General features: G+C 35.6%; 1 protein-coding gene across 11 annotated transcripts in view; it reads right to left on the minus strand.

The window, feature by feature from the left end:
- Positions 1-27,692, minus strand: part of LOC123537945 (dystonin-like) — a 145,713-nt gene that overhangs the window by 79,088 nt on the left and 38,933 nt on the right. For all 11 annotated transcript variants that reach the window (XM_053530506.1, XM_053530502.1, XM_053530499.1 and 8 more), the window contains 3 exons: positions 24,913-27,101; positions 24,280-24,444; positions 8,864-9,037 (listed from right to left, as the gene is read on the minus strand). In XM_053530506.1, the coding sequence (XP_053386481.1) occupies positions 8,864-9,037; positions 24,280-24,444; positions 24,913-27,101 (2,528 nt within the window). The remainder of the gene's footprint in view (positions 1-8,863; positions 9,038-24,279; positions 24,445-24,912; positions 27,102-27,692) is intronic.

Consider the following 27,692-nt stretch of genomic DNA (forward strand, 5'->3'; position numbering starts at 1 on the left):
AATAAACACTGTCTGGTATGTTCACATTTTAAGATTTTTTCCCCTTACTTTAAAATTTTAGGCAACCAAAACTTCTTCTTAGTCTATAGCCACTTCGTGCTCTCTTCCCTGCATCTGAGCCCAAAAATGTGTTAATGTGTTAATTTCAAACAAAAAAATCAGCATATCATACAGAAAGACGTCTAACTTCTTCAGAAGATTTTTAAAATGCTATTTTTTCATGTCCCCACTTCCCTTATCTAAAATATTGCAAGACAAAACCCCAATAAAAAACCTTTGCATGGCCTCAGCTATGTTATATTGATTAATATAAATTTCATTTAATTGTTGGGTGTACAAAGTTTATTGACCCAAATGCTGTATAAATATTTTCTAATTCCTTTACAATTCATTTGGGTCTGTATTATTATTTATTATTATTTAAATGTGATATTGTAAACCTGTGATATACCCAAATATCTTAATGATGAAAAGTTTTATAATTTTTCACTGTGGCGGAATATGTCAGAATAAGGTAATGGGAAGTAACTGTAATTTCAAAATTGGGAATTTTATTCCTTGAGTTTTTATTTGGTAGATAAATTGGCATAGCCACAAAATTATCGAAAATTAATTGCCCACAAATATTAATGATTATACTGGACCGCAGTCCTATAAATTTTATGTAAATAAACATGAAAATCAATTAATTGATCTTAAAATTTGACAAATGAAAAATGCTTCAAAGTTTATATCTGATTATGATAGAGAAAGACCTTTCCTAAAATGAGCAAATGTCAATTATTTGACTAAGTTTATTTTTCTGTGAAGAGAGTAAATGACAGAGTTATGTAAGGTTAGAAATTACATTATTTTTCTGCATTTTGTCAACAGCAATTCATTCATTTTTAAGCTATAAATCATGTCCTCTCACAATCTGTTCAAATTCAATTTTGTTAAAGTTTGTCTTTGGTACAATTTAACTTCACAACATAAGTATCCCTGCAGAGCACTAAAAAAGTTTTTCTAAAAGAGCAAATCCTTTGCATAATTCGATAAATTAATTAATTGTTCTGCATGTATTTTAGATGTATCTAACACGAAAGTTTTCACAACTTTTTTATCTAAATTTAACCATATTTCAATATTCCTTAATGTCCCGAGATACATTTTATATCTATATGTCTGTGTTACTGAAGGATTTGTCCCAAATTGTGAATGAAAATTGATAATAAATACAAATGTGACACATTTTGTTTATTTTTAAAGGTTATACTTTTAAAAGTTATAAAACTAATAAAAATTATTTTGCCTAAAAATAATTGCTTTTATTTTTCCCGAAATTTATGGCTATCTCGTTGCTAGGTGTGTTAGCTATAAACTATCGTCGTTGTCAAGTAATCCAGTTTTCTAGTTCCTTGTCTAAACATAACAGATTAATGATAAACGCCTATTCGTCAGGGAACCACTCGAGCGTTATATTAAATCGAGAGCACGTGCAATCTTCTCAGTTGAACTAAAGGTGTATTGGCTAGCGCTTCAGATCGATGTTAAATTGAATAGCCATGCCACGTGGTCGATGCAGAACACGCCTGAAAGGTAGAGGCGAGCCAGCCTGTCGAGATGATTATGAAGGGAAGGAAATGAAAGGCGAACTAGACGGCGGATTTGCCAGAAATTCCAGGCATCAGACAAAATGCCGGTAGGTTTGTTATTGATTTCGAACAAATTTCGAAGGAGTCGCAATTAATTCTGCAGTTTGGTAATGACAGTACTTACGTCAGTAAATAGTTATACACAGTTAATCTCTTCCCGTCAACATCTATGCACCGATTATGAATTGTGTATTGTATTAACTGTAAACTTAATAAGGGGTGTGGCGACCCTATTTCTCATAATTTTACAGATTCGAACCAAAACAATAATGTTGCTAGTTCAGTCAACTGTCGTTATAGTTTCTTGATTCCGACAGGCAGTGGTACTTTCAATACACGTGATTCACATAGGGCATTTCCGTTTTATTACTCGTATGGTGCTCGCAAAGTAAATAGTAACATCGGTGACGTCACATTTCATAAGACAGTGACACTGTTGTGCTCATTTACTTCCCGCAATTTAAATAGCAAATTTTTTGGAGTGTTTTACGTTAATGTCCCCTTTATGGGACCGTCGAATAGTTTAGTATTGCAAGGGTATAGTATACGGATTAAGATCGGATGGGTTATGGAAACCAGAAAGATTGTAAGGAAAAATATTTATACAAGGACGCAACTGTAAGATATTTAAGTAGGTTTTCTCAACACTATTAATTACGACCCTCACTTTGCGATAAGTTTTACATGACCAGGAGAATCTGTCGGCATGCAAACGCAGGCATCAGCACCTGTTAACGTTGGATCAGGTTAGGTCATTTAACTCTTTCGATATCATAAACAAATATCACTAACAAATTCACTGGTTCAATATTAGACTTAGATGTACTTACATTTTCTTCCGATTGGTTTCGGTAATGATCTTCAAATACACTGCACGGGAACACGTGCATCCATAGAATCGAAAATTTAAGATCCACAATACTTAATCCAAAATAAATAAAGATGTTGAACTTGCTAGGTTGTATAATACAGGTATAATGTACATGTCAGGTGGGTAATTTAGGCCCTTCCTTTGATAAATGTGTTTCGCAACATTATCTGAAGACTTATTTATTAAATCTCTTTTCAGCATAGTTTGTCAAGTATAGAGGAATAATTTTTTTATGCTGGGAAACAAAATATGATTGAAATTTAACTAAACACACCAACGTACATATATATCGCTACATTAATTCATGCAATGCACATTGTCTTCGCTTAATATGTCACTGTCAATTTTGAACTAAATTCTTGTGTGCCTCATGTATTTTTCATGCAAATCATGTAGAGTTGTCATCACAGATTACAAAGAGTACCGTTACTTTGTAGTGCATCTTTGAAATAGAGTGACGCATGTTGTTGATAAATTTTATGTAACTCGTTCACTGTTATTTTAGGCTAAATGCTCGCAAACGTTTTACAAAAAAAAAAAAAATCAAAAAAAAATCGCGTGGTCTATTATGAAAATAAGATTCAAACGTTTTTAAACAGTATTAGTTGGGCAGTTTGTTCTTTGTTGGTGTTCAGGATTGTTAATTGTTGCACTACTACGTTTGTTAATTTGGTGAGGAAATTCTGTTTCGTTGAAGCTCAACTTTCCGTACATTAAATTTGAAACGATTGTTACGTTTCCCGAAACACATTGTTACTTGAATTTTTCGAAGAAACGGGGTCAGAATCGTGATGTCTGTCAATTTAGAGGCTGAAAAACAATAGATATTTTGTTATTTTCCATACAGAACCGGATTCTATTATATTATTATAGATTCTATTGTTACCAGAGTCAAATAAGATATCACGGAAACTTTGTTAATTCAAGTTGCGGCCTCAAAAAAAAAAAAAAAAAAAAAAAAAAAAAAAAAAAAAATCTTACACCATTCTAAACTTTTAAAACTAAAGAGAAATCGATTGAATTTATACATGTATATGTGGCTAGCTTTCCTATGATATTTTATTGGTTGTCATTAATTCTTAATAGTATTTAGTTAGAGCTGTTCGTATTTATTTCTAAGGGCACTGGTGTCAGTTAACATGACATTTTAAAATGGTGTGACATTGCAAATAACAGTAGATAGAACTGTTTTGCACTTGGTTTCCCGTTATATAGTGTCACGTTTTTGTTTGGTGTTAGAAGCTAACTAATGTAAGATTAGGTCATCATAGTTGTAAATATGTAGCGTTAAGATATACTGCCAATATTTAGCCGAATCCAATATCACAGATCATATTAATGGTTCTTAAAATTTTGGAAGTCATCATACTGTATTACAACACTCTTGACTGATGATTTTATCACTGGAGTATGTATGTGTAGTGAGCAAAACTTCAGAGCTTGTTATCATGGGATTTGGTTGAAATCTGTAACAAACTACCAGTCGTTTGTTACGTTATGTATGAATGAAAATTTTTTGGTTGTCTTAATTTTTCTCCTGTTCCAGTAAGTGAATTCTCTCCGAATAGCCCATGTAGCACTATATCATGTTAACGGAATTCTGTAGTTTTTTGACCTTAGCCCGGAACCGGGATTTCATAAATCAGTGTTGGTTTGTTATATAAATTATTAAAGTCGGATTTTTAATATTTAAGTAAAAATTTCTTTGACAAACCAAGCCGAAATTATTTACTGAAGACAGATAATGTTAACGTCATTATGTATTAGATTTACAAAATAAGGTTGAAATTGTGTTTTCGTGTAAGTTGAATATCTGGACATATTTCATGCTGTATAGCGCAATCTATTTATAGAACGATTACGTATTTAGAAGTAGAAAAGCGATAGCGAAACATTATTGGAAAAGTCGATTATTCAGGGTCTTCATAGTAAAGTATGGTTTTCTTTTAATATACGATTCGACAGAAGTACAACTACTTTAACACGTTATTGATAAATATATCGACCTAGTTCCGCAGTAGATCTATTCATTTATAAATACATGTATAATTGCACGACAATTTTTAGGGATGTGTGACCCATCCGCTAGCTTCGGTATTCTACCGCAGTATTATTATAAATCAATAGGGCAGACATGCCTTGATGTATAAATCCCACACGGTAACTTAAACGATAAAATGTTTGATATTATGATTTTCTTCATTAAAACGTTTCAATACAGAAAACATTTCAGTATGCACTTAACTTTTTTCATTGACAATCTTCTTGAGTTCAACGATGCATGAGAACCATAACAAGCAAACGATAATACAATGTATAAACATGCAGTCGTTTTAATTAGTATCAAGTTGATCTATACTATGTTTAAATTGGTACCGTAGTGTATTGGATTGTGTTGTCATACCCGACCCGATTGAGGCCTGGTAAACTCATTGAAAAGCTAACCAAAATGCAGTAACAACATAATGCTTGTGGATAAAAGGGATAATGCTTGCGGATAAAAGGGATAATGGTCTTTCTGGATATTGATGTATAGCCTTGAAGGGGCACATATCAACATGGTTGGAATTGAATTTAATTGAATTACATTAGGACATAAATCTTAAGATAAAACGTGTATCCAAACAAATATATTTTAGGTAAGCATTTAAGTTAGTTATTTCTTTCAAAGATAGAACTATAGATTATCATCATGATGATGAACAAATGATCCGAATCACTCAAGACGATAATCCTTCCGCTCCTTGTTTCACACATTGGCAAAACGTGATCACGTGATGTTGGCGGGATTTGCTCTACTTGTCTTTCAAATAGCCTATCCGATTATGTTATAGTTATATGGATGAACCAGTTTGGTTTTAAAGAACAAATATAATTGTTGTAAAGTTGAGATAGTATTTTTTAGAATTTAAGAAATCGTTGCACAGAATTTTTGGGGGATAAATTTTGGCAAATTTATTGTGGCCTGGAAAAATTCTGTCGACCGTGGGGGCGATCGGGCGTGCTTTGGGACGTTTTGATGGTACGGATGTTACGGTGTATATTAAAGGTATTGCTCTAGTGCCTTGGCAATATCTGACTAGCCTTGCTTAAATGTATCATAGCCTTGCTGATGTCATAGCCTTGCTCATCATATAGTATTTGCCTCGCTTAGAATTACAGTACGTTGCCTTGCTCCATTGGTCCGCTAAATGTTCCTCATTACTTTGCAGGTAACGTCGAGTTATGGGGAATATTTAATTTACTGTGGTGTACTGTAGCCTTGCTCATTATAGTATTTGCCTTGCTTAGAAGTACAGTACGTTGCCTTGCTCCGCTAAATATTGTGGTGTACTGTAGCCTTGCTCGTTGCTTAGAATTACAGTACGTTGCCTTGCTCCGTTGGTCCGCTAAATATTGTTGTGTACTGTAGCCTTGCTCGTTGCTTAGAACCACAGTACGTTGCCTTGCTCCGTTGGTCCGCTAAATATTCCTCATTGCTTTGCAGGTAACGTCGAGTTTTGGGGGATGTTTAATTTACTGTGTGTACTGTGGTATCCCTTGCGTCCGTGTGGCGCTGCTTGTTGCTCTACAGGTAACGTGGAGCAATGACGTGGTGCTTTACGAGTACGTCTGGTTTCCTCCCGGTCGACTGGTTTTTCAAATAGCTTTCATTGGAGTGGCCATACTCTGCCAAAATATTGATAATAACTTTTATATTGAAAGGAATATTTCATAGGTTGAATTAGCACTGTTTACAGTATCTTACGTGCCGGTAATTGAAATATGTGACTGTATTCATATCTGAAATGTACAAATAAACATGTAAAAATGTGAATGCTACTTGTCTTCTGGTTATAATTTCGGGTAATAAAATAATAAAAATTATTTTGCCTAAAAATAATTGCTTTTATTTTTCCCGAAATTTATGGCTATCTCGTTGCTAGGTGTGTTAGCTATAAACTATCGTCGTTGTCAAGTAATCCAGTTTTCTAGTTCCTTGTCTAAACATAACAGATTAATGATAAACGCCTATTCGTCAGGGAACCACTCGAGCGTTATATTAAATCGAGAGCACGTGCAATCTTCTCAGTTGAACTAAAGGTGTATTGGCTAGCGCTTCAGATCGATGTTAAATTGCCCACCCGCCACACCCCAGTAATAATAATAATAATAATAAAAATTGTTGTATACTACAATTCATTATATTTTGTACCTTTAATTCTGTTATGACAATCTGACTGTTTTGTGAAGTATTTATGTTACAGATAATATGCTGCCATTGGGTGCCAACTCCGGAAGTGATCAGACTCCAGGTACTTTCCACAGACATTAATTGAACGGATTCCTGGGCTACAAACAATTTGTGAAACAGACAAATCTAAAAGGATATCATTCTTCCGGACTGTTGCTTTATGAGAAATCAAAAGGACAATTTAGAATTAATACATGTATAATTTTTATTACTAAAATTCCAGTTAATCATTTCCATATTTATATACAATTATTTTTATGTCACTCCTAATTGTAAGGGCCTGGAAAAATTCTGTCGACCGTGGGGCGATCGGGCGTGCTTTGGGACGTTTTGATGGTACGGATGTTACGGTGTATATTAAAGGTATTGCTCTAGTGCCTTGGCAATATCTGACTAGCCTTGCTTAAATGTATCATAGCCTTGCTGATGTCATAGCCTTGCTCATCATATAGTATTTGCCTCGCTTAGAATTACAGTACGTTGCCTTGCTCCATTGGTCCGCTAAATGTTCCTCATTACTTTGCAGGTAACGTCGAGTTATGGGGAATATTTAATTTACTGTGGTGTACTGTAGCCTTGCTCATTATAGTATTTGCCTTGCTTAGAAGTACAGTACGTTGCCTTGCTCCGCTAAATATTGTGGTGTACTGTAGCCTTGCTTGTTGCTTAGAATTACAGTACGTTGCCTTGCTCCGTTGGTCCGCTAAATATTGTTGTGTACCGTAGCCTTGCTCGTTGCTTAGAACCACAGTACGTTGCCTTGCTCCGTTGGTCCGCTAAATATTCCTCATTGCTTTGCAGGTAACGTCGAGTTTTGGGGATGTTCGGTTTGCTGTGGTGTACTGTGGTGTGCCTTGCGTCCGTGTAGTGCTGCTTGTTGCTCTACAGGTAACGTGGAGCAATGACGTGGTGCTTTACGAGTACGTCTGGTTTCCTCCCGGTCGACTGGTTTTTCAAATAGCTTTCATTGGAGTGGCCATACTCTGCCAAAATATTGATAATAACTTTTATATTGAAAGGAATATTTCATAGGTTGAATTAGCACTGTTTACAGTATCTTACGTGCCGGTAATTGAAATATGTGACTGTATTCATATCTGAAATGTACAAATAAACATGTAAAAATGTGAATGCTACTTGTCTTCTGGTTATAATTTCGGGTAATAAAATAATTCCTAGAAAACTTGAAGGAAAAATGTAACTACCTGTCTTAGAACCGCTGCTTATTAAAACTAAAAATTCCAATCATTTTTAACGATCGCTGACAATGCAGTTTAACTTTCATAAACTTCATTCAATAAATTACCAGGTTAAATTATGTTCCCCTCTTGACATAGATTTGCTACAATGCAAGATTAATATTTTTAATAGTACAGCATGCTTATTTTTCATTTTAAAACATAACAAGATTAAAAGGTATATGTGGTATTTTGTCAATACTCAAAGGAAAGACACTCACTGACCATGGTATTAATTAACTACAGACAATACTGGATACCATATTTTAGGGATATTTTCGCACAGTTCAGTTTTTTCTATTACAGTCACACCTGTATTGAGCAGTCAACCAAGACAGTGACACAGTCTGGTTGCTTACGGCACGTGACTGCTTAAGGCAAGTTGAAATCAGAACAGAAAGTCAGTTTGAGAAGTTAGCTGACCGTCTGCTTAAAGCAAGTGGCTGCTAAATACAAGTGACTACTAACACAGGTCAAACTGTATGTTCAATCTGAAAATAATGCATTGCTTTATTTTGGCTAACCTTATCATCAACATTAAACTTAATGATACAGTGAATTATCATGTATAGTTTTGGTAGCTTCCAAGATTTGCCATTTGGTATGGGAGTCAAATAAAGCCAAACATTTACCATATCAAATTTATCCCAGTTTTTTACATTTTTAATGCCTTTTTCGAAGTATTTCTAGTTAGGCAATGGCTGTCAGTTAGCTCAGTGTTCCTTTAATCTGTACCAGTACTGACTTATTCTTGTCACACAGGATGTTTGCTGCCCCAGAAGACTGAACTAGCAACCTTTTGATTCCTAATCTTGTACTCTCAGTAAACTACTGAGCTAACCCAGTGAGCTAAAATAACCCAAACTCCTGTAAATCTGCAGCTCACCTTGAAGTTACTGTACTGTACGTCAATTCCATTCTTGGATGACTGAAGGTCTTCTGTACGCTCAAATGCATGATCCAACCACTGATCTAACTCTTGTAACTTGCCGTAGAAATCTTCCAGATCATCACACATGTCATCCAAACGCTTGCAACGTTTACTGGCTTCATTGGCAGCCTGAAAATCACAGACAAACAGTCGTATACAAAAGATTTATATAAAATTTGTTCAGACAAATTCTTTACTGAATCTATCAGACCTTTCACCTTCATGGTTATACCAAACTCCTGTTCCAACTTTCTGGCAATATTCGAAGTCAGCAGAAGATGACAGCAGTGGAAAACATGCAGTCGAAACTTCATACCTAAATCTGGCTTGTCAGAAAATTATAGTAACTTTGAATACATTTTCAAGTCCCGTCAACCTAAAATGTGTATAATTTACTCTTTTACTACGAATCTGACATACTGCGACTTCAGTTGTGTCAAAGCAATTCTGCGGTCTCTCATGTACTGAAGTGAAAAAAATGTTGTTCAACGAAAGCAACTGCTTAATATTATCAAAATGCATTTCTATGTTGGGAATTTTTTCTAAGTACATCCTACAGAAAACTCCAAAGACCAATCTTGCCATCCAATATTTTCTAAACATTATTTCTGTCAGTTTCCATAAGCAATGGTGACTCTATGCGTATTCCCTAAATGACCGATTCATGTTCCATAATAAGAAAAACGACACACACCTTCCTCCAGAAGTTTTTGTGTTTATATTTGCACGAAAAGTTCCGTCTGAAAGAATCTTTCCTACGTATAAACTTTGGCTCAATTTTACAATCCCCGTTGAAAGAGACTTTCAACACAAGCCTGTTCAATCTGTTCATGTATATATTAACTGTCATCTTAGATTCCATAATTTCATTCATTAGAAGTTACACTAATTCCAATTTTTATTTTCGTGATTTTACTACTTGATTTTTTATTAAAAGTCCATAATGAAATTTCATTATATTCAATATCTGATGATGAATCAATCAGACTAGTACAGTATTAACATACAATTGCGATAAAAAGTAACCTAAAAAATTAATAAATATAAAGCAATGTTACGATTTCTGAAAAATTCTTTAAACGAACACGTTAAATTCTAATCCTGAAATGACAGCTATACATTGCATGTCAAACCTTTTTTGAAGCATACCTTTATACAACCAAACACTTTTTTCGACAAAATTTCAAAACAAATGTCAACTGTTGTCTCGATAGTACAGAATTACAGTAACAAAACCGTCAGTATCTGAGAAAGACGAATAAGTATTTAATGATAAAGTATCAGTTTCCGAAAAGAAAGTTAGCCAATTAGTCACACGTTACCTCCAAACTTATACTCCTCTTTATCGACATCTTTTAAAACATCGGTAAAAGTTTAATATATTTGTAGCCACAGAGGGGAGGCTGACTTTCTTTATACTTTCTGTTTAAATTTTATGATCGAAATTTTTAATTCATCTTTTGATATTATGCATGCACGATGTATAAAATCTGTATTCATTGACAAGGAGGTTATGGTGAGATTTTAACGATACTGTGTTATATTTAATGAGCTGACTGGTATATTTTATATATTTTATGCTATGCAAGAGTTGACATTATAATAACTTTGTTCATTTCTACTCAAAATAACTTTAATGAACCGAAAAGCTAAATGATTACTGAATCTCTCTTGTGTTTTCTAGAATGGACTGGTCCATCATTCAATTTGGGCAATACCATTTATTAATCGAAGGTGTGTTCACATGAAAAATTACTGACTGAATAGCTAACAGTGCAAGACCAACTTGGTCTGCTCTGGTCGCAAAGGTACTTGCCACCAGCAGGCTTAAAAGGTTAAAGATGAACAGTGATGGTGGCATTTGAACTCGAGCACAACTGCATGAATAGCTAACAGTGCAGACCAACTTGGTCTGCTCTGGTCGCAAAGGCACTTGCCGCCAGCAGGCTTAAAAGGTTAAAGATGAACAGTGATGGTGGCATTTGAACTCGAGCACAACACCTCTACCCTCAGTGGTTCACCTTTATCAACTAGGCAAATCCCTTATTTCAGGACCATACTCTAGAATGTAATTCCAGTATTTTGCTAACTTAAGGCAGCAAATGGACCATAACAACAATCAGACCATAACGACAATCGGACCATAACGACAATCGAAAAAATATTCCGCTCAATTACAATACTCTCCGTACGTGACCTGCATTTCATCAACATTACTGCTATGGAAATGCTACGTGCTCATTTGAGTTACATTACCTGCAGAAGAATGTCGCAAGAGCATTATGAAAAAGTAAACATAATAAAAGAAATATTTCTGATTTTCATGACAGTATGGTCCACTACCTTAAAAACATGAGACACCTGTGCCACTCAAATGAAATTTGATTTGAGGATGCGTTTTTTTAAAATGAGACTGTGTTGCAATACCTGAAGTACAATGGGTAGCTTGTACACAATTAATGTTCCATTGCATGATAAAAGGCAATCTAATCATTTAGACATTGTACAGTTTTATGGCACTTTCTGAGCACATTTACAATTCAAATACAGAAAACAACATTTGCTTTTATTATCCTGCACTGGAAATCAAATGTAGCCTTTGTCAACAAACATTTTCAAAACAAACAAAAAGTGAAAATTTGCAAACTACAAAATGTATTTTGAAAATACGATTTATGTCTGTTTAAAAAGTATTTTGGATTACTGCAAAAAGCTTCAGCTTGCCAGCGGAAATTTAATCAAAAGATATCACAGCCACAGTTCAAAAATAATTAAGGTACATATTTAATAGACTGATGTAATTCCTTGAAATTCTGCAGTCAGGAATTAGGTCATAGAATTCCTGGGAATGGTAATCTATGATAATCCAGCCTGGTATAACTACCCAGGTTCCCCAGGCCAGGTTTCAACCAATCAGTATTTTCCGCATTCAGTTTTAGCTAGTCATTATTTTCACCAAGAAAACATGAAGGACTTACATCTCTACATAACAGAAACTACAGTACAATGACCTGTAACTTTAATATCTTTTTTGTAACTATTTTGTCAGTCTCACCTGTTACATTTATTGACAAGGGTCTCCTATTGCAACATGAACTCAATGATGCGGTAATAGTTTATGAATAGAAATAATATATTTAAGTATTTTTTCATCATCTGTCACAGTCGGAGGTAAATTGTCTCTCATTTTGTTCAAAACAAGCACTGGCTTATACTTTACTTCTACCCAATCATGTACGGTAAAAAGAAAATGCTTCTTTGGTCCAAATTCATTTAAAACTAAAATTTGCTTACAGCATGTATGAAACTTGTGAGGGAGTAATGCCATCCAGTATTGAGCAAAAATATGAGCCGTGCCATAAGAAAACCAACATTATAGTGCATCCGTGCTGTCTGGTCAGGATCCATGCTGTTCGCTTTCAAAGCCTATTGCAATTAGAGAAACCGTTAGCAGACAGCATGGATCCTGACCAGACTGCGCAGATGCGCAGGCTGGTCTGGATCTATGCTGGTTGCAATTGCACTATGTTGGTTTTCTCATGGCGTGGCTCATATGTTTGCATGATTCTAGATACTTCAACAATAAGCTGAAGAGCTATATCAACAGTTCCAGTAAGACTTTTGGAAGTGCCTTATAGTTATACCTACAACTACTACCGGTACATTTGTAACGGAAGCTTTTACTTTGCCATCAGGCAAAGCTCCGTAATTATAAAAGGCTTGATCAATACTGCAGTTAGTAGCTATATATGGTGGTGAAAATCTGCTTCATCATGCGTGTAAAAGTGCTTATACACATGTCACACTAACTCGAAGAAACCCAGTCTAACAGACCTTGGCTTTACTAAGGTCAAGGTCACCATATCTTGTTTTTGTCAAAACAGGAAGCTGACATAACTCATTAACCATATGAGAAATTTTACAACAGTTTTTGTATTACACAAGCTTAATTACTTTGTCTTATTGTAAAATATAAACTTGGTCCGAAATTCATTTCCTAACTATATAGTTATGTATAACAATCAGACAGATTAGTACATAAACCAAACAAAGTTTTCCGCTTCATTAAGACAGGTTTGCACATACTAAAATATATTTTTAAAATGTGCAAAAAATCAAGTATTGATCACTAATGAAGTGAAAATCTGACAGATTATCCTGACAAAGGAGATTACAAAGTCTTAATATTTTGGAAACTAAGTCTATGATTAATGCTAAATTAACTTCTCTTGGTCTTAAATATGACTTTCTAATGCTCTATTGTAAGTTTAATCTCTGTTTGATAAGCAGGTAGATTTAAATAAATGTTCACGGGTATTTAAATAAATGTTCATGGCAAACATGTGGAAAGAATGTGTTCTTTGAAATTTCTTTGCAAATTGTTTACCCAAGATGTATGCAAATGCATCAAGTAGCAGTTCTAATCTGAGGGGAATTCTCCATCGTAAATTGGGGAGAATGCATTTTCACCTTCTGTCAGGGGAGAATACTCATACTATCAATCAATATTATTGTAGTAACTTTAGTATGTTAATAAAGACTTTAACCTTTAGCCTGGGGGCGGCAAGTGATTCTGCCTTTGCGACCAGTGCAGACCAAGATCAGCCTGCACATCCGTGCAGTCTGATCATGGTCAGCACTGTTCGCTATTCAGTCAGTAAATTTTCAGTGAACACTCCTTCAAATTATAAATGGTACTGCCCAAACTGAAAGATGGACCAGTCCATTTTAGAAATTTAGCAGGTTAAAGGTTAAAAAAAGTATTTTATTGAACTGTATAATATTATATACATAATGCATGTTACATGTTGTAAGGAATGAACACCATTTAATTTAGTTTATACTGATTTATTTTAGCTGAATTGTAATTAAAGCTTCAAGCTTATTTGAAACACACTTTTTTCCGTTTTTCTGGAAAAACTAGAAATGGTGTCATATGAGAAGGCATGGTGTTGACCCCAGTAGGGCTTGAACCAACAACTTCCGAATTGAGCAGCCTACACTGACCACCACTCCCCTTTAATAGAATCATTCAGATTTTCACTCATTTTAGAAATAGATATGATATAATAAGTTATTCCCAATTCTTTTTGCAGCATCCCTAACTAAATCTTCACCCATGGAATTTCATGGTTTTGGAAATAAATGTCTGTTTTGTGGTGATAGGAATTAAATTTTGTGGATTTCAAACTTTGAATATTAACCTTTAGCCCGCTAAATTTCAAAACTTTCAATCTGGGCAATACCATTTATTAAACGAAGGGGTGTTCACTAAAAATTTACCATCAAATATAGTGAACAGTGCAAAGCATGATCTTGGCCTGCACTGGTCGCAAAGGCGGAATCACTTGCTGCCAGCAGGCTAGATGTTAAATTGTTTACTTGTTCACTTGAATTGATTCAGCCACCAAATCCAAAAAATTATACCCCACAAATATTCAAAGTATTACACAAAAGTGCAGCATTTAATATGTAACTGCTGTCATTTACCGAATAATGGAATTGTCTTGGGACAAAATTGAATAAATTCTAACTTAGTAAATATACATATCTAACTAAATCACATTCCTGAAAACTTACTTTACAAATGCCATAGTGTCTGCCATTTTTCACTGACCAAAAGCATCCACCGTATTTCCATTTACGAATAAATGCATGATATCGTTTAAACATCATAATGTATATATTCCAATTTTTTTTTTTCACATATTGCGCAATTTAATGACCCATTAAATATCAGAACACCATTAAATAATCACAGGTTTTTTAAAAAAAAAAAAAATCATCATGTTGCATGAATTTTTTTTATCAATGCAATCTCAAATCTAAAAATTCTAATCACTTAATCTTAAAACAAAAATAAGTAATAAAAAAAGATTTTGCAAGCTCTTATCTTTCCTTCATCAATAAAAACAAATCCATTAAGCACAATAACCGCTTATTTCCATGTCTTTAATTGCACTTAAAGCACCTAGGTTTTACTTCCCACTTTTTTTGCAATTCAGATTATAATCCCATATATCAATGCGAGTTAATACACCAGTTTGTTTCATGAGAACAGTGGGTCAAACAGTCAAAAAGAAGTCCATTAAAGAACGCGATTATCTCCTGGACTAAAAAATAAAGACTTAACTTACATCTAAACACCTCCTTAACACTATCAATCTGATATCTATATGCATTCTCTTCATGATTATAAATTTACTTGTCTACTGGAAAATGGCATTTAAAATTAGCTTTTTTGCAATTAGCATTTTCAGTTTTACGCATAAACTGCCATAAAGTAACCATATTTTAATTTATGATCTTAAAACGTTTTTTTTTGTTAATTTGAACATTATTTCGATTTCATCAAACTATTCATGCGTACCTAATTAAATGGGCTCAGGACATTCTTTGTGCCTTTTTGCCCATTACGATTACAGGTTTTTTTTTTCCATCTGTTTATATCGACAATTTTCACATAATTTATAGTCACTGCACTGTTATTATCTTAAATCCATCTTTTATACAAAGAAATTATCAACAATTTAGACCAAATTAAACAGCATGGTTCTGATTCAGTTTATAGTTTTGAAGTAGATTTGTCTGAGATTTGTAAACTTAAAGACTTTCCGTTAGATAACAGCACAGCCACAGACAGGGTGTATGTCCAAGCTGTTGGTGTACCTCAAAGCTGCTGCAACGGCTAGTAATTTAACCCATCTAGTATTGATACACTGTTATATTCAAATATTGTTAAATTAATATTTCCCATAGCGGACTTATTTGTGGGTTTTGTGGTACAAAATTAAATCCATTCAAAGAAATACATTAATTCACATTTACTTAATCTTTAAAATTTGAACCAGTCATTCTGTTTTGGCTGAAACCATGAAAAGTATATGCGCTAGAAATTAACTGATTCTACAGCGCAATAATATCTGCTTCCATTGGTAGCTATTCCAGTGTCTATCCTCCCACACAAGTCAATAATTCTCTATTTTTTTATCTAACTAAAACTGTTCAGAAGCAAAAATTATCATTCCTTGCATACTTCCTTTATACAAAAATTGAAAAACTATATATTTTTTTCACTAGACTTCCTACACGATACATAAGTAAACAAAGTAATCTATTTAGGAGAACAATCCTACTATGTGTATCTATCATTAAGTTACTTTGTAACTTCTGATACCATGAACAGATGGTAGGTGGTAGGTATTTTTTTGTAGGTAACATGTTGTAGGCCATCTATTCCAATTAAGTATTTTACTGCCACCATTTATAGTAATTTACGAGAAACAAAATTTATTTTTTTAACCAAAAGTTCAGCAAATATAAGTGGAATTATGACTGTTCGTTGGGCTTTGAGTCACAATATATTCCAGATTACATGGAAACTTTTCAGACTTCATTGTGGAGGAAGACCCTGGGTGCCATTTTTGGCATTATTTGAGGCTTGGGCCGACTTATGGGTCGAGCTGCTGACCCTCCGAAAAGCCAGCAGAACAGCTTCCTCAAAAAAGAGAACTCTAAATTTCAAGTAGGGTTTTGAACCCACAGAAGTGAGCGTCAAATGATTGGAAGTCAGCAACCTAAACCACTCAGCCATTGGGGGCACCTTTTCATGTCTTCATAGTAATATATAAGATGCATAAAAGTCATGTTTTACACTGCAATTTTACACTGAACAAAATATACATGAGCCGTGCCATGGGAAAACCAACATAGTGGCTTCAGGATCTATGCTGTTCGCTAACAGTTTCTTTAATTGTAATAGGCTTTGAAAGTGAACGGCATGGATCCTGACCAGACTGCGCAGATGCACAGGCTGGTCTGGATCCATGCTGGTCGCAAACCCACTATGTTGGTTTTCTCACGGCACGGCTCATATTAACAGTCAGTAACTGCAAAAAGTTGCATATTTCACAACAAGGAGGTGTCGTTTTTATATGATTAATTATTTATGCTTGTTGTTGTAGAAGGTCAATGATTAATGTATATATTGTCAATGTAACATGTAATTAATGTTGGCTGATCTTGTCACAAGTGATATATGACCATACTGTGTCATCTTAACCAAAAATATCTGGCAAAACTTAACAAAAGCACCAAACGCTCGAGTCCTGCGGTGAAAGAAGCCTTTAATCCTCATCTGTCAGTTTAAGTAAATATCTTTACTTCGTGTCGGTAATATATTTTGCATATTTCTTTAGTTATTACAGTTCTAAATTAGTTCATACTAATAGGTTTTCACTTGACTGTAGACAATGCTTATAGCTAATTGTCTGAATTCTTGGATCAGCTTTAGAGAGGCGGGGAACCAAGTGCAGAATGATGCACAGGACAGGAAAAGTGTGTGCATGTGTATGTTGGGGGGTGATATCTAACTTACCATTTGAAAAACGTACTATTTTAGAAGGATTTTTAGAGCCCTGCTTTGACATTAAGTTTATTTTGATGCAAAAATTTTTCATGTTTTCTTTTGGTTTAATACAATTTTTTTTAACCATTATTTCTGTTATAGTATATATACAATATGACCAGTCATTAACCTTTACAGTGTTCCTGGATTCTTTAATAGAATTAACCAGTTCTCTGCAAGTAACTGACAACTTACCCACATGAATCAGAGCCTGACAAACAAATTTAGATGTATTGTCTTCCTTCAATCATTGCCGAAGTTATATGTTTGTTTATTTGTTTATGTTGGGTTTAACATCACACCGACACAGTTATAGGTCACATGGCAACTTTCCAGCTTTGACGGTGGAGGAAGACCCCAGGTGCTCCTCCGTGCATTATTTCATCACGAGTGGGCACCTGGGTAGAACCACTGACCTTCCTTAAGCCAGCTGGAAGGCTTCCTTCAATTAAGAATTTAACGTCCCGAGTGAGGCTCAAACCCACATCAGTGAGGGGCTAGTGATTTGAAGTCAGCAACCTTAAACCACTCGGCCATGGAGGCCCCTCAGTTTGAAAGGCTTATGCTCTACCTATAGAGCTAATAGGGTGGGCTGTCTGAAGGGGGAATAGTGAAAAAAATTACAAATGACTAATAATAAACAGGCGTGCCATTTAAGAAATAGAGCAGGCATTAATTAGAGACATTAGTTAGTACTTTAAATTGGCCTAGTGTTTTGCCTGTCCCAAAAGAAATTTTTGTGTTACTAGTGTAGCTGAAAGAATGTGTAAAATTAATCTGTGACCATCAAAGCCCATTAGTAGAATACCTGCGAAAAATGTTTTACAAACTGATAATAAACTTTCACTACCTATATTGTAAATAGTTAATTTGTACCAATTAGTTAGGGAACATTTTACAGTGACAGGTCATTTGGTACCAATTTGTCTGTGATCATTTGTGTTATAATGGCAAAGTAGAGAGAAAAATATGCAAAAAGAGAAAAAGAGATATCAGTTGTCAGCTACCTATTTAAACAAGAGGGCCATGATGGCCCTATATCGCTCACCTGTTATCATTGCACTTGAGGACAAGACAGTCCTCAGAAAAAATATCTAAGTCCAAAGGACAGGAACAACAAAGGGAAGAAATTAAACCAAAAAGAAAAAAAAATTTTTTACAAGGTACAGATATGTCAAAATACACCTAAAACTTGGAGGTACCATCCATGTTGTACCACAGAAAAGTGGTCTCGGTTTTTCCCTATGGCCAATAATAAAAAAGTTACTAAAAACAAGCTATTTATAGTAACGTAAAAGGGAAGTAATTAAAACAAGAGGACCATGATGGTCCTGAATCGCTCACCTCTTCCCATATGACCCAGTTTTGAGTATGACGTCGTTTTTTCTATTATTTGACATAGTGACCTAGTTTTTGAGCTCATGTGACCCAGTTTTGAACCTGACCTAGATATTATCAAGATAAAAATTCTGACCAATTTTCATGAAGATCCATTGAAAAATATGGTCTCTAGAGAGGTCACAAGGTTTTTCTATTATTTGACCTATTGCCCAATTTTACGAAGGTATGTGACCCTGTTTTGAACTTCACCTAGATATCATCAAGGTGAACATTCTCACTAATTTTCATGAAGATCTCATGAAAAATATGGCCTCTAGAGAGGTCACAAGGTTTTTCTATTTTTATACCTACTGGCCTAGTTTTTGACCGCATGTGACCCAGTTTTGAAACTGACCTAGATATTATCAAGGTGAACATTCAGGTCAATTTTCATGAAGATCCATTGAAAAATATGGCCTCTAGAGAGGTCAAAAGATTTTAATAATTTTAGACCTACTGACCTAGTTTTTGACTGCAGTTGACCCAGTTTCAAACTTGACCTAGATATCATCAAGATGAACATTCAGACCAACTTTCATACAGATCCCATGAAAAGTATGGCCTCTAGAGAAGTCACAAGGTTTTTTTATTATCTGACCTACTGACCTAGTTTTTTATGGCACTTGACCCAGTTTCAAACCTGACCTAGATATCATCAAGGTGTACATTCTGACTAATTTTTATGGAGATCCATTCACAAGGATGGCCTCTAGAGAGGTCACAAGGTTTTTCTATTTTTAGACCTACTGACCTAGTTTTTGACCGCACATGACCCTGTTTCGAACTTGACCTAGATATCATCAAGATGAACATTCAGACCAATTTTCATACAGATCCCATGAAAAATATGGCCTCTAGAGAGGTCACAAGGTTTTTCTATTATTTGACCTACTGACCTAGTTTTTGATGGCATGTGACCCACTTTCGAACTTGACCTAGATATCACCAAGATGAACATTCAGACCAACTTTCATACAGATCCCATGAAAAATATGGCAATATCATGAAGATCTCATGAAAAATATGGCCTCTAGAGAGGTCACAAGGTTTATCTATTTTTATACCTACTGGCCTAGTTTTTGACCGCACATGACCCAGTTTCGAGTTTTTTATGGCACGTGACCCAGTTTCAAACTTGACCTAGATATCATCAAGGTGAACATTCTGACCAATTTTTATGGAGATCTATTCACAAGTATGGCCTCTAGAGAGGTCACAAGGTTTTTCTATTTTTAGACCTACTGACCTAGTTTTTGACCGCACATGACCCTGTTTCGAACTTGACCTAGATATCATCAAGATGAACATTCAGACCAATTTTCATACAGATCCCATGAAAAATATGGCCTTTAGAGAGGTCACAAGGTTTTTCTATTATTTGACCTACTGACCTAGTTTTTGATGGCACGTGACCCACTTTCGAACTTGACCTAGATATCATCAAGATGAACATTCAGATTAACTTTCATACAGATCCCATGAAAAATATGGCCTCTAGAGAGCTCACAAGGTTTTTCTATTATTTGACCTACTGACTTAGTTTTTGATGGCACGTGACCAACTTTCGAACTTGACCTAGATATCATGAAGGTGAACGTTCTGACCAATTTTCATGAAGATGTCATGAAATATATGGCCTCTAGAGAGGTCACAAGGTTTTTCTATTTTTAGACCTACTGACCTAGTTTTTGACAGCACGCGACCCAGTTTTGAACTTGACCTAGATATCATCAAGATGAACATTCAGACCAACTTTCATACAGATCCCATGAAAAATATGGCCTTTAGAGAGGTCACAAGGTTTTTCTATTATTTGACCTACTGACCTAGTTTTTGATGGCACGTGACCGAGTTTCGAACTTGACCTAGATATCATCAAGGTGAACGTTCTGACCAATTTTCATGAAGATCTTGTGAAATATATGGCCTCTAGAGAGGTCACAAGGTTTTTCTATTTTTAGACCTACTGACCTAGATTTTGAAGGCACGTGACCCAGTTTCAAACTTGACCTAGATATCATCAAGATGAACATTCAGACCAACTTTCATAAAGATCCCATGAAAAATGTGACCTCTAGAGTGGTCACAAGGTTTTTCTATTTTTAGACCTACTGACCTAGTTTTTGACCGCACGTGACCCAGTTTCGAACTTGACCTAGATATCATCAAGATGAACATTCTGATTAACTTTCATGAAGATCCCATGAAAAATGTGACCTCTAGAGTGGTCACAAGGTTTTTCCATTATTTGACCTACTGACCTAGTTTTTGATGGCACGTGACCGAGTTTCGAACTTGACCTAGATATCATCAAGATGAATATTCAGGCCAACTTTCATACAGATCCCATGTAAAATATGGCCTTAAGAGAGGTCACAAGGTTTTTCTATTATTTGACCTACTGACCTAGTTTTTGATGGCACGTGACCGAGTTTCGAACTTGACCTAGATATCATCAAGGTGAACGTTCTGACCAATTTTCATGAAGATCTTGTGAAATATATGGCCTCTAGAGAGGTCACAAGGTTTTTCTATTTTTAGACCTACTGACCTAGTTTTTGAAGGCACGTGACCGAGTTTCGAACTTGACCTAGATATCATCAAGGTGAACGTTCTGACTAATTTTCATGAAGATCTTGTGAAATATATGGCCTCTAGAGAGGTCACAAGGTTTTTCTATTTTTAGACCTATTGACCTAGTTTTTGAAGGCACGTGACCCAGTTTCGAACTTGACCTAGATATCATCAAGATGAACATTCTGACCAACTTTCATAAAGATCCAATGAAAAATGTGACCTCTAGAGTGGTCACAAAGTTTTTCTATTTTTAGACCTACTGACCTAGTTTTTGACCGCACGTGACCCAGTTTCGAACTTGACCTAGATATCATTAAGATGAACATTCTGATTAACTTTCATGAAGATCCCATGAAAAATGTGACCTCTAGAGTGGTCACAAGGTTTTTCTATTTTTAGACCTACTGACCTAGTTTTTGACCGCACGTGACCCAGTTTCGAACTTGACCTAGATATCATCAAGATGAACATTCTGATTAACTTTCATGAAGATCCCATGAAAAATGTGACCTCTAGAGTGGTCACAAGGTTTTTCTATTTTTAGACCTACTGACCTAGTTTTTGACCGCACGTGACCCAGTTTCGAACTTGACCTAGATATCATCAAGATGAACATTCTGACCAATTTTCATAAAGATCCCATGAAAAATGTGACCTCTAGAGTGGTCACAAGCAAAAGTTTACGGACGGACGGACGGACGCACGGACGGACGCACGGACGGACGACGGACACCGCGCGATCACAAAAGCTCACCTTGTCACTTTGTGACAGGTGAGCTAAAAAAAATGATTGTAAGTTAACAAAAGAAGGATCTGCCAAATAAATCTGTTGACATAAATGAAATTTCAGATCAGTATCTTCATTAGTTACGGAGATATACCCATTTTAATTTGAAATAAAGATAGGTAATTTGACATAAAATCAGTCCATAGTTATCTACCCTCATTGGCTCAGTCCAACTAATGACAATAATGAAATTTCAAATAAGTCCTATAAGGACTTACTGATATAAATCCATTTTGATTACAATCAGGGGAGGTAATCAGATAAAAAATAACTCTGGAACCTACGAATGGATCTGATTGGAATCCAAGATTTATTGTTGTTGAAGATATTTTGGAAGTTTGTATCAAATAAAACCATAAATGAAGTCTCTATATGACTGCAAAAGCCAAAATAGCCAATTTTGGACCTTTAAGGGGCCATAACTCTGGAACCCATGAAGGAATCTGGCCAGTTCAAGAAAGGAACCAAGATCTTGTGGTGATACAAGTTTTGTGCAAGTTTGGTTAAAATCAAATTATAAATGAAGCTGCTACTGTGCAGACAAGGTCAAAATAGCTAATTTTGGCCCTTTCAGGGGCCATAACTCTGGAATCCATTAGGGGATCTGGCCGGTCCAAGAAAGGAACTGAGATCTTGTGGTGATACAAGTTTTGTGCAAGTTTGGTTAAAATCAAATCATAAATGAAGCTGCTATTGTGCAGACAAGGTCAAAATAGCTAATTCTGGCCCTTTCAGGGGCTATCACTCTGGAACCAATAAAGGAATCTGGCCAGTTCAAGAAAGGAACCAAGATCATATGGTGATACAAGTTGTGTGCAAGTTTGGTTAAAATAAAGTCATAAATGAAGCTGCTCTTGTGCAGACAAGGTCAAAATAGCAAATTCTGGCCCTTTCAGGGGCCGTAACTCTGGAACCCATAAAGGAATCTGACCGGTCCAAGAAAGGAACCGAGATCTTATGGTGACACAAGTTGTGTGCCAGTTTGGTAAAAATCAAATCATAAATAAAGCTGCTATTGTGCAGACAAGGTCAAAATAGCTAATTAGCTAATTTTGGCCCTTTCAGGGGCCATAACTCTGGAACCTGTGATGGGATCTGGCCAGTTCAAGAAAGGAACCGAGATCTTATGGTGATACAAGTTGTGTAAGTTTGGTTAAAATAAAATCATAAACGAAACCACTATCGTGCAGACACGAAATTGTTGACGGACGGACTGATACGGACGGACTGACGAAGGGTGATCACAAAAGCTCACCCTGTCACTATGTGACAGGTGAGCTAATAAAAAAAATTTCAGTAGAAATGCTACTTATATATATAAATATGTCAATCATTTGAGAAAAACAGCAGCTATGTTCAAGCTAACACTTCTTTTTAAAGATCAATTCCCTTATACAATTATGTGAACAAAAATCAAAACCAGCCAAAAAGTCAGAAAGGTGTCACTATCTTAAACATTCAACAACAAGAACACAACCTGAGGGTGCTACTGCTTGTCTGTAAGTGATGGACAATATGCAAGAAAAGAGTTATGGTTCTTGGTCTTCTTACTCATCCTAATTGATGACCAAAAAATGAATGAAGTTTCAAAGCTATAGTAAGTATTCAAGAAAGGTGAACTTAAATAAAACACAACCAAGAAATACTGATTTTCTAAGTTAAAATGCGCATAATTCTGACAAAATGCAAGAGAGAGTTGTGGTTCTTGACTTACTTACTAATCTAATGATAACAAAGAAGTGTAAACAGTTTCAAAGCTACAGTTTTTATAGAATTCAAGAAAGTGGACCTAAATAAAAAGATATCCATATGTTTTAAGTATTCAAAGGGCCATAATTCAGACAAAATGCATATCAGACTTACAGCTCTTGACCTTTGTACTCATCTAATGATTGTAAACAAGTCTGCAAAGTTTCAAAGCTAGAGTTCTTATAGTATTATAGTAAAGTGGACCTAAAACAAAAATTTTAACCAAGAAAAAAGTACAAAGAGGGCTAAAATTCTGATAAAATGCTTATCAGAGTTAAGGTTATTGGCCTATGTAGTCACCTAATGATGATAAAACAAGTGTGCAAAGTTTCAAAGCTATAGTTGTTATAGGTTTTGAGAAAAAGTGGACCTAAACATAGATTTTAACCAATGCCGACAATCAAGTGATGACAATAAGCTAAAAATGAAAGTCATATCTTACTGAAAACTGAAATAGTCAAATACACTTACAGAGTCAAGTCGAACTCTCAAATCAGTTGTGCTAGACTTCAGTTTTTGTAATTGTTGAGCACCTTCATCTTTTTTATCAGCTTTGTTGTTTTCAACCAGAGTCTCAGCTTGTTCTATAGACTGATTAATATCTGCTTCCTTCTCTTCTACACCTTGTTTTAGGTCCTATAGTGGCAAAAATAAGTCCTATAGTGGCAAAAATATGTCTTAAAAAGTTTTGTCAATATTTAGCACTGTGGCCTGAAAGCACAGACCGCAGTCTTACATGTGAAACCATTTTTATCATGCTAAACATCTATTAGTTTCAATGGAAAATCCATGAATTGTTCAAAATTTTCAGCCGCAACACAACATTCAAATGCACGGACAAACAAACTAACATACAGGCAGAAAAGACTATGCCTCCATTCAGAGGCTAAAAGTTCAATAATTTACATTTTTCACAAACAGTCTTTACAATCTCAGACTCAGGACTGAGCACTACTTAAAATTTAAGTGTAGGTACATTCTAATATGGATTGTAAAAAAATAATCTTCAATAATTATGTATCTTAATTATAAGTATGATAGTTCGCATGGATTTAGTATAATTACATGTATATTCTTTTACAGGTGAAACGTTTATCAACTTACATGACAATCTTCACGCTGCTTTTCCAGTGTTTCCAACCTTTCACTGGGAGGTTTATGCTGGGCTAGTCTTCTCTCTATATCCTGCAGCCATTCTGACTTATCTTTGATATCGAGCAAACTCTGAACAACTTCCTCCTCCTCCGAGGCCAGGCTGACATCACCACTAGCGGGATCAACCTTGACCTTGGAGGTCATTGTGAGGAAACCATTTGCAAGTGCGTCCCTTAAAGACATCTTCTGTCCATTTGGTGCGATGAAACTTGTTGTTCTTGGGTTAACACGGTTACTGTCAATCAAGTCGCGTAAAGTTGAGGAAGTATCCGCAAATACGTCAGGATTTATTTCTGTATCTATCAAACCGCGATCGATCGCTTCTTGCAAGGACATAACCTCTCCGGTTTGTGGGTTACGAAATTTGCCAATTTCTGGATCGAATATTCCTGAATCTATGAGTGAACCCAAGCTTACGATATTTCCAGTTTCGTTATCAACTAACATCACACTATTCGGATCGAAAATTCCATTTTCAATTGCTTCCGCCATCGTCATCCTCTGACCCGTTTTAGGGTCTGTAATTACCCCATTTTTCAAATTAATTATGCCCCTGTCGGCTAAATCTTTCAAAGACATATCATTCAATGCCTCTAATAATGGAACACATAAACGTGGATCAATTTTTCCCGCCTTTATTGCGTCTGCTAGTGGCATTACCTCCCCTGTTACTGGATTAACGTATTGTCCATTTTTCAAATCTAATATGCCTTGTTTAATTGCATCCTCCAAAGAAATTTCTTCACCAGACAAGGGTGAAACGACACATTTTACACTTGGATCTGTTAACTGACTTAACTTTGATAACATTTCATTACTTTCCACAATTTTGTCAGGATTGATGTGTGTTTGCACTAACCCCTTCAAAACAGCATCAGATAGTGTCATTTCTTCACCCGTTTTCGGATCAACAAATTTTCCAGTTTCTGGATTGAACAGTCCATTTTCAATGGCAGCTGCGAGCGAAATAACTTTTCCAGAATTATTATCAAAAAGAAAGACAGAGTTTGGGTCAATAATTCTCTGCGAAATAGCAGCTTGAAGAGAAATGGTATGTCCGGTATTAGGGTCAGTTACAAGACCAGTATCTGGATCGAATTTTCCTTCGTCAATCAGATGGCCCAATGAATTATCTTTATAAACATCCAGAATTTGCTTAGCCGCTTTAGGCGACACTAATTTTTTCTGAACAGCTTCTTCAATAGACATAGGTTCCTGTCCAGGCAGTTTAAACTGGTTCTTTGCAAAATCAATTAAACCTTGAGAAACTGCTTCTTCCAACGAGATTTCACGCTTTCCTGAATTTTTCATCAAGGGAACAGACACATCATGTTTCGATCTTAGTTTGTTCGCTAATTTTTTGTTTGGATCACGCTCTTCTCCGTCATACTCGTCCAATCCTTCAAGAATATCCCCAGCACCTGGAACAAACTTTTGCTTTTTAATATGAAGCTGTTTGAATGTCAATATATTCTCACTCGGAGTACTGGAGTCCACAGGTCGCACCTTAATAAATCCTTTTTTGATTGCGTCTGCTAAAGCCATAGTTTCACCCGTATGTGGATTACGATACAAAGAATTCATTGGATCTATAACCCCATCCTGTATTGCACGTTTTAATGTTAATTCTTCACCAGTGCTTGGATTTACAACTGACTGCACATCGTACGAAACGTCTGAAAAATCAACACACGTATACATTCCATTTTCTTCCGTTATTTCATCTAGTAACGAGGGGTCTGCGACCAGATATCCATTCTGAACTGCTTCTAGGATGCTCATTTTCTCTCCTGTGAGCGGATTTGTGTAAGAACCAGTCCTTGGATCAATTATCCCTGAAGTAATCGCTTCCTTAACCCCAATCCATTCTCCAGTTTTGGGGTCAATGACGCCTTCAACCGGATACATGACCGTCTGCATCTTATTTTTCATTGGAGTAAATCCTCCATTAATTGCGTGTCCATTCTGGTGATGTTCTTTAAAGTCGGCAATAATCAGGCCTCTCTGGATGGCTTCCGGTATGGACATAACTTCACCCGTATCAGGATTCCTATATGTCCCATTGACCTGATCCAAAATGCCATTTGACAATGCCTGGAACACACTCAGTTGTTGCTTTGTACGGGGATCAATCACACCTACAAACATAGAAGTAAACTTTCAATTCATACAATACTTAGATTATTGAAAATAAATGTATGTTAATGTTCTTGCAAATAACTTAGTCTTGCTTCCACTAAAAGTGGGTGACACAAAAATAAAATAGAAAAACAAGGAGCTGCGTTCAATAAAAGCTTGACGCCCCCAGTGGCATCCTTGTCGATAGATTTTGCACCTAAGTCCAAAATGAGGTCAAGGTCAAGGTCAAACTGAGATCAGGTGATGTTTGAAGATGAGGAATGGTCACAGTTTACATCTGTATTAGTATCAATTCATTCTTGTAAGGGGTATTGATGCTAGACGAAACGGTCCCGTTTGGTTAACCAAGAGATGGCCCATATAAAGCAACCTAAGTCCAAAATGAGCTCAAGGTCAAGGTCAAACTGAGGTCAGGTGATGTCTGAAGATGAGGAATGGTCACAGGTTACATCTGCATTAGTATCAAGTCATTCTAGTGAGGGGTATTGATGCTAGACGAAACGGTCCCATTTGGACGGACGGACAGGACAATCACTATTATGCCTCCCGCATCAGTAGATGCTGGGGGCATAATAAGAAAATTTTTTTTT

This window comes from Mercenaria mercenaria, chromosome 18 (assembly GCF_021730395.1).
Source record: "Mercenaria mercenaria strain notata chromosome 18, MADL_Memer_1, whole genome shotgun sequence".
NCBI lineage: Eukaryota > Metazoa > Mollusca > Bivalvia > Venerida > Veneridae > Mercenaria > Mercenaria mercenaria.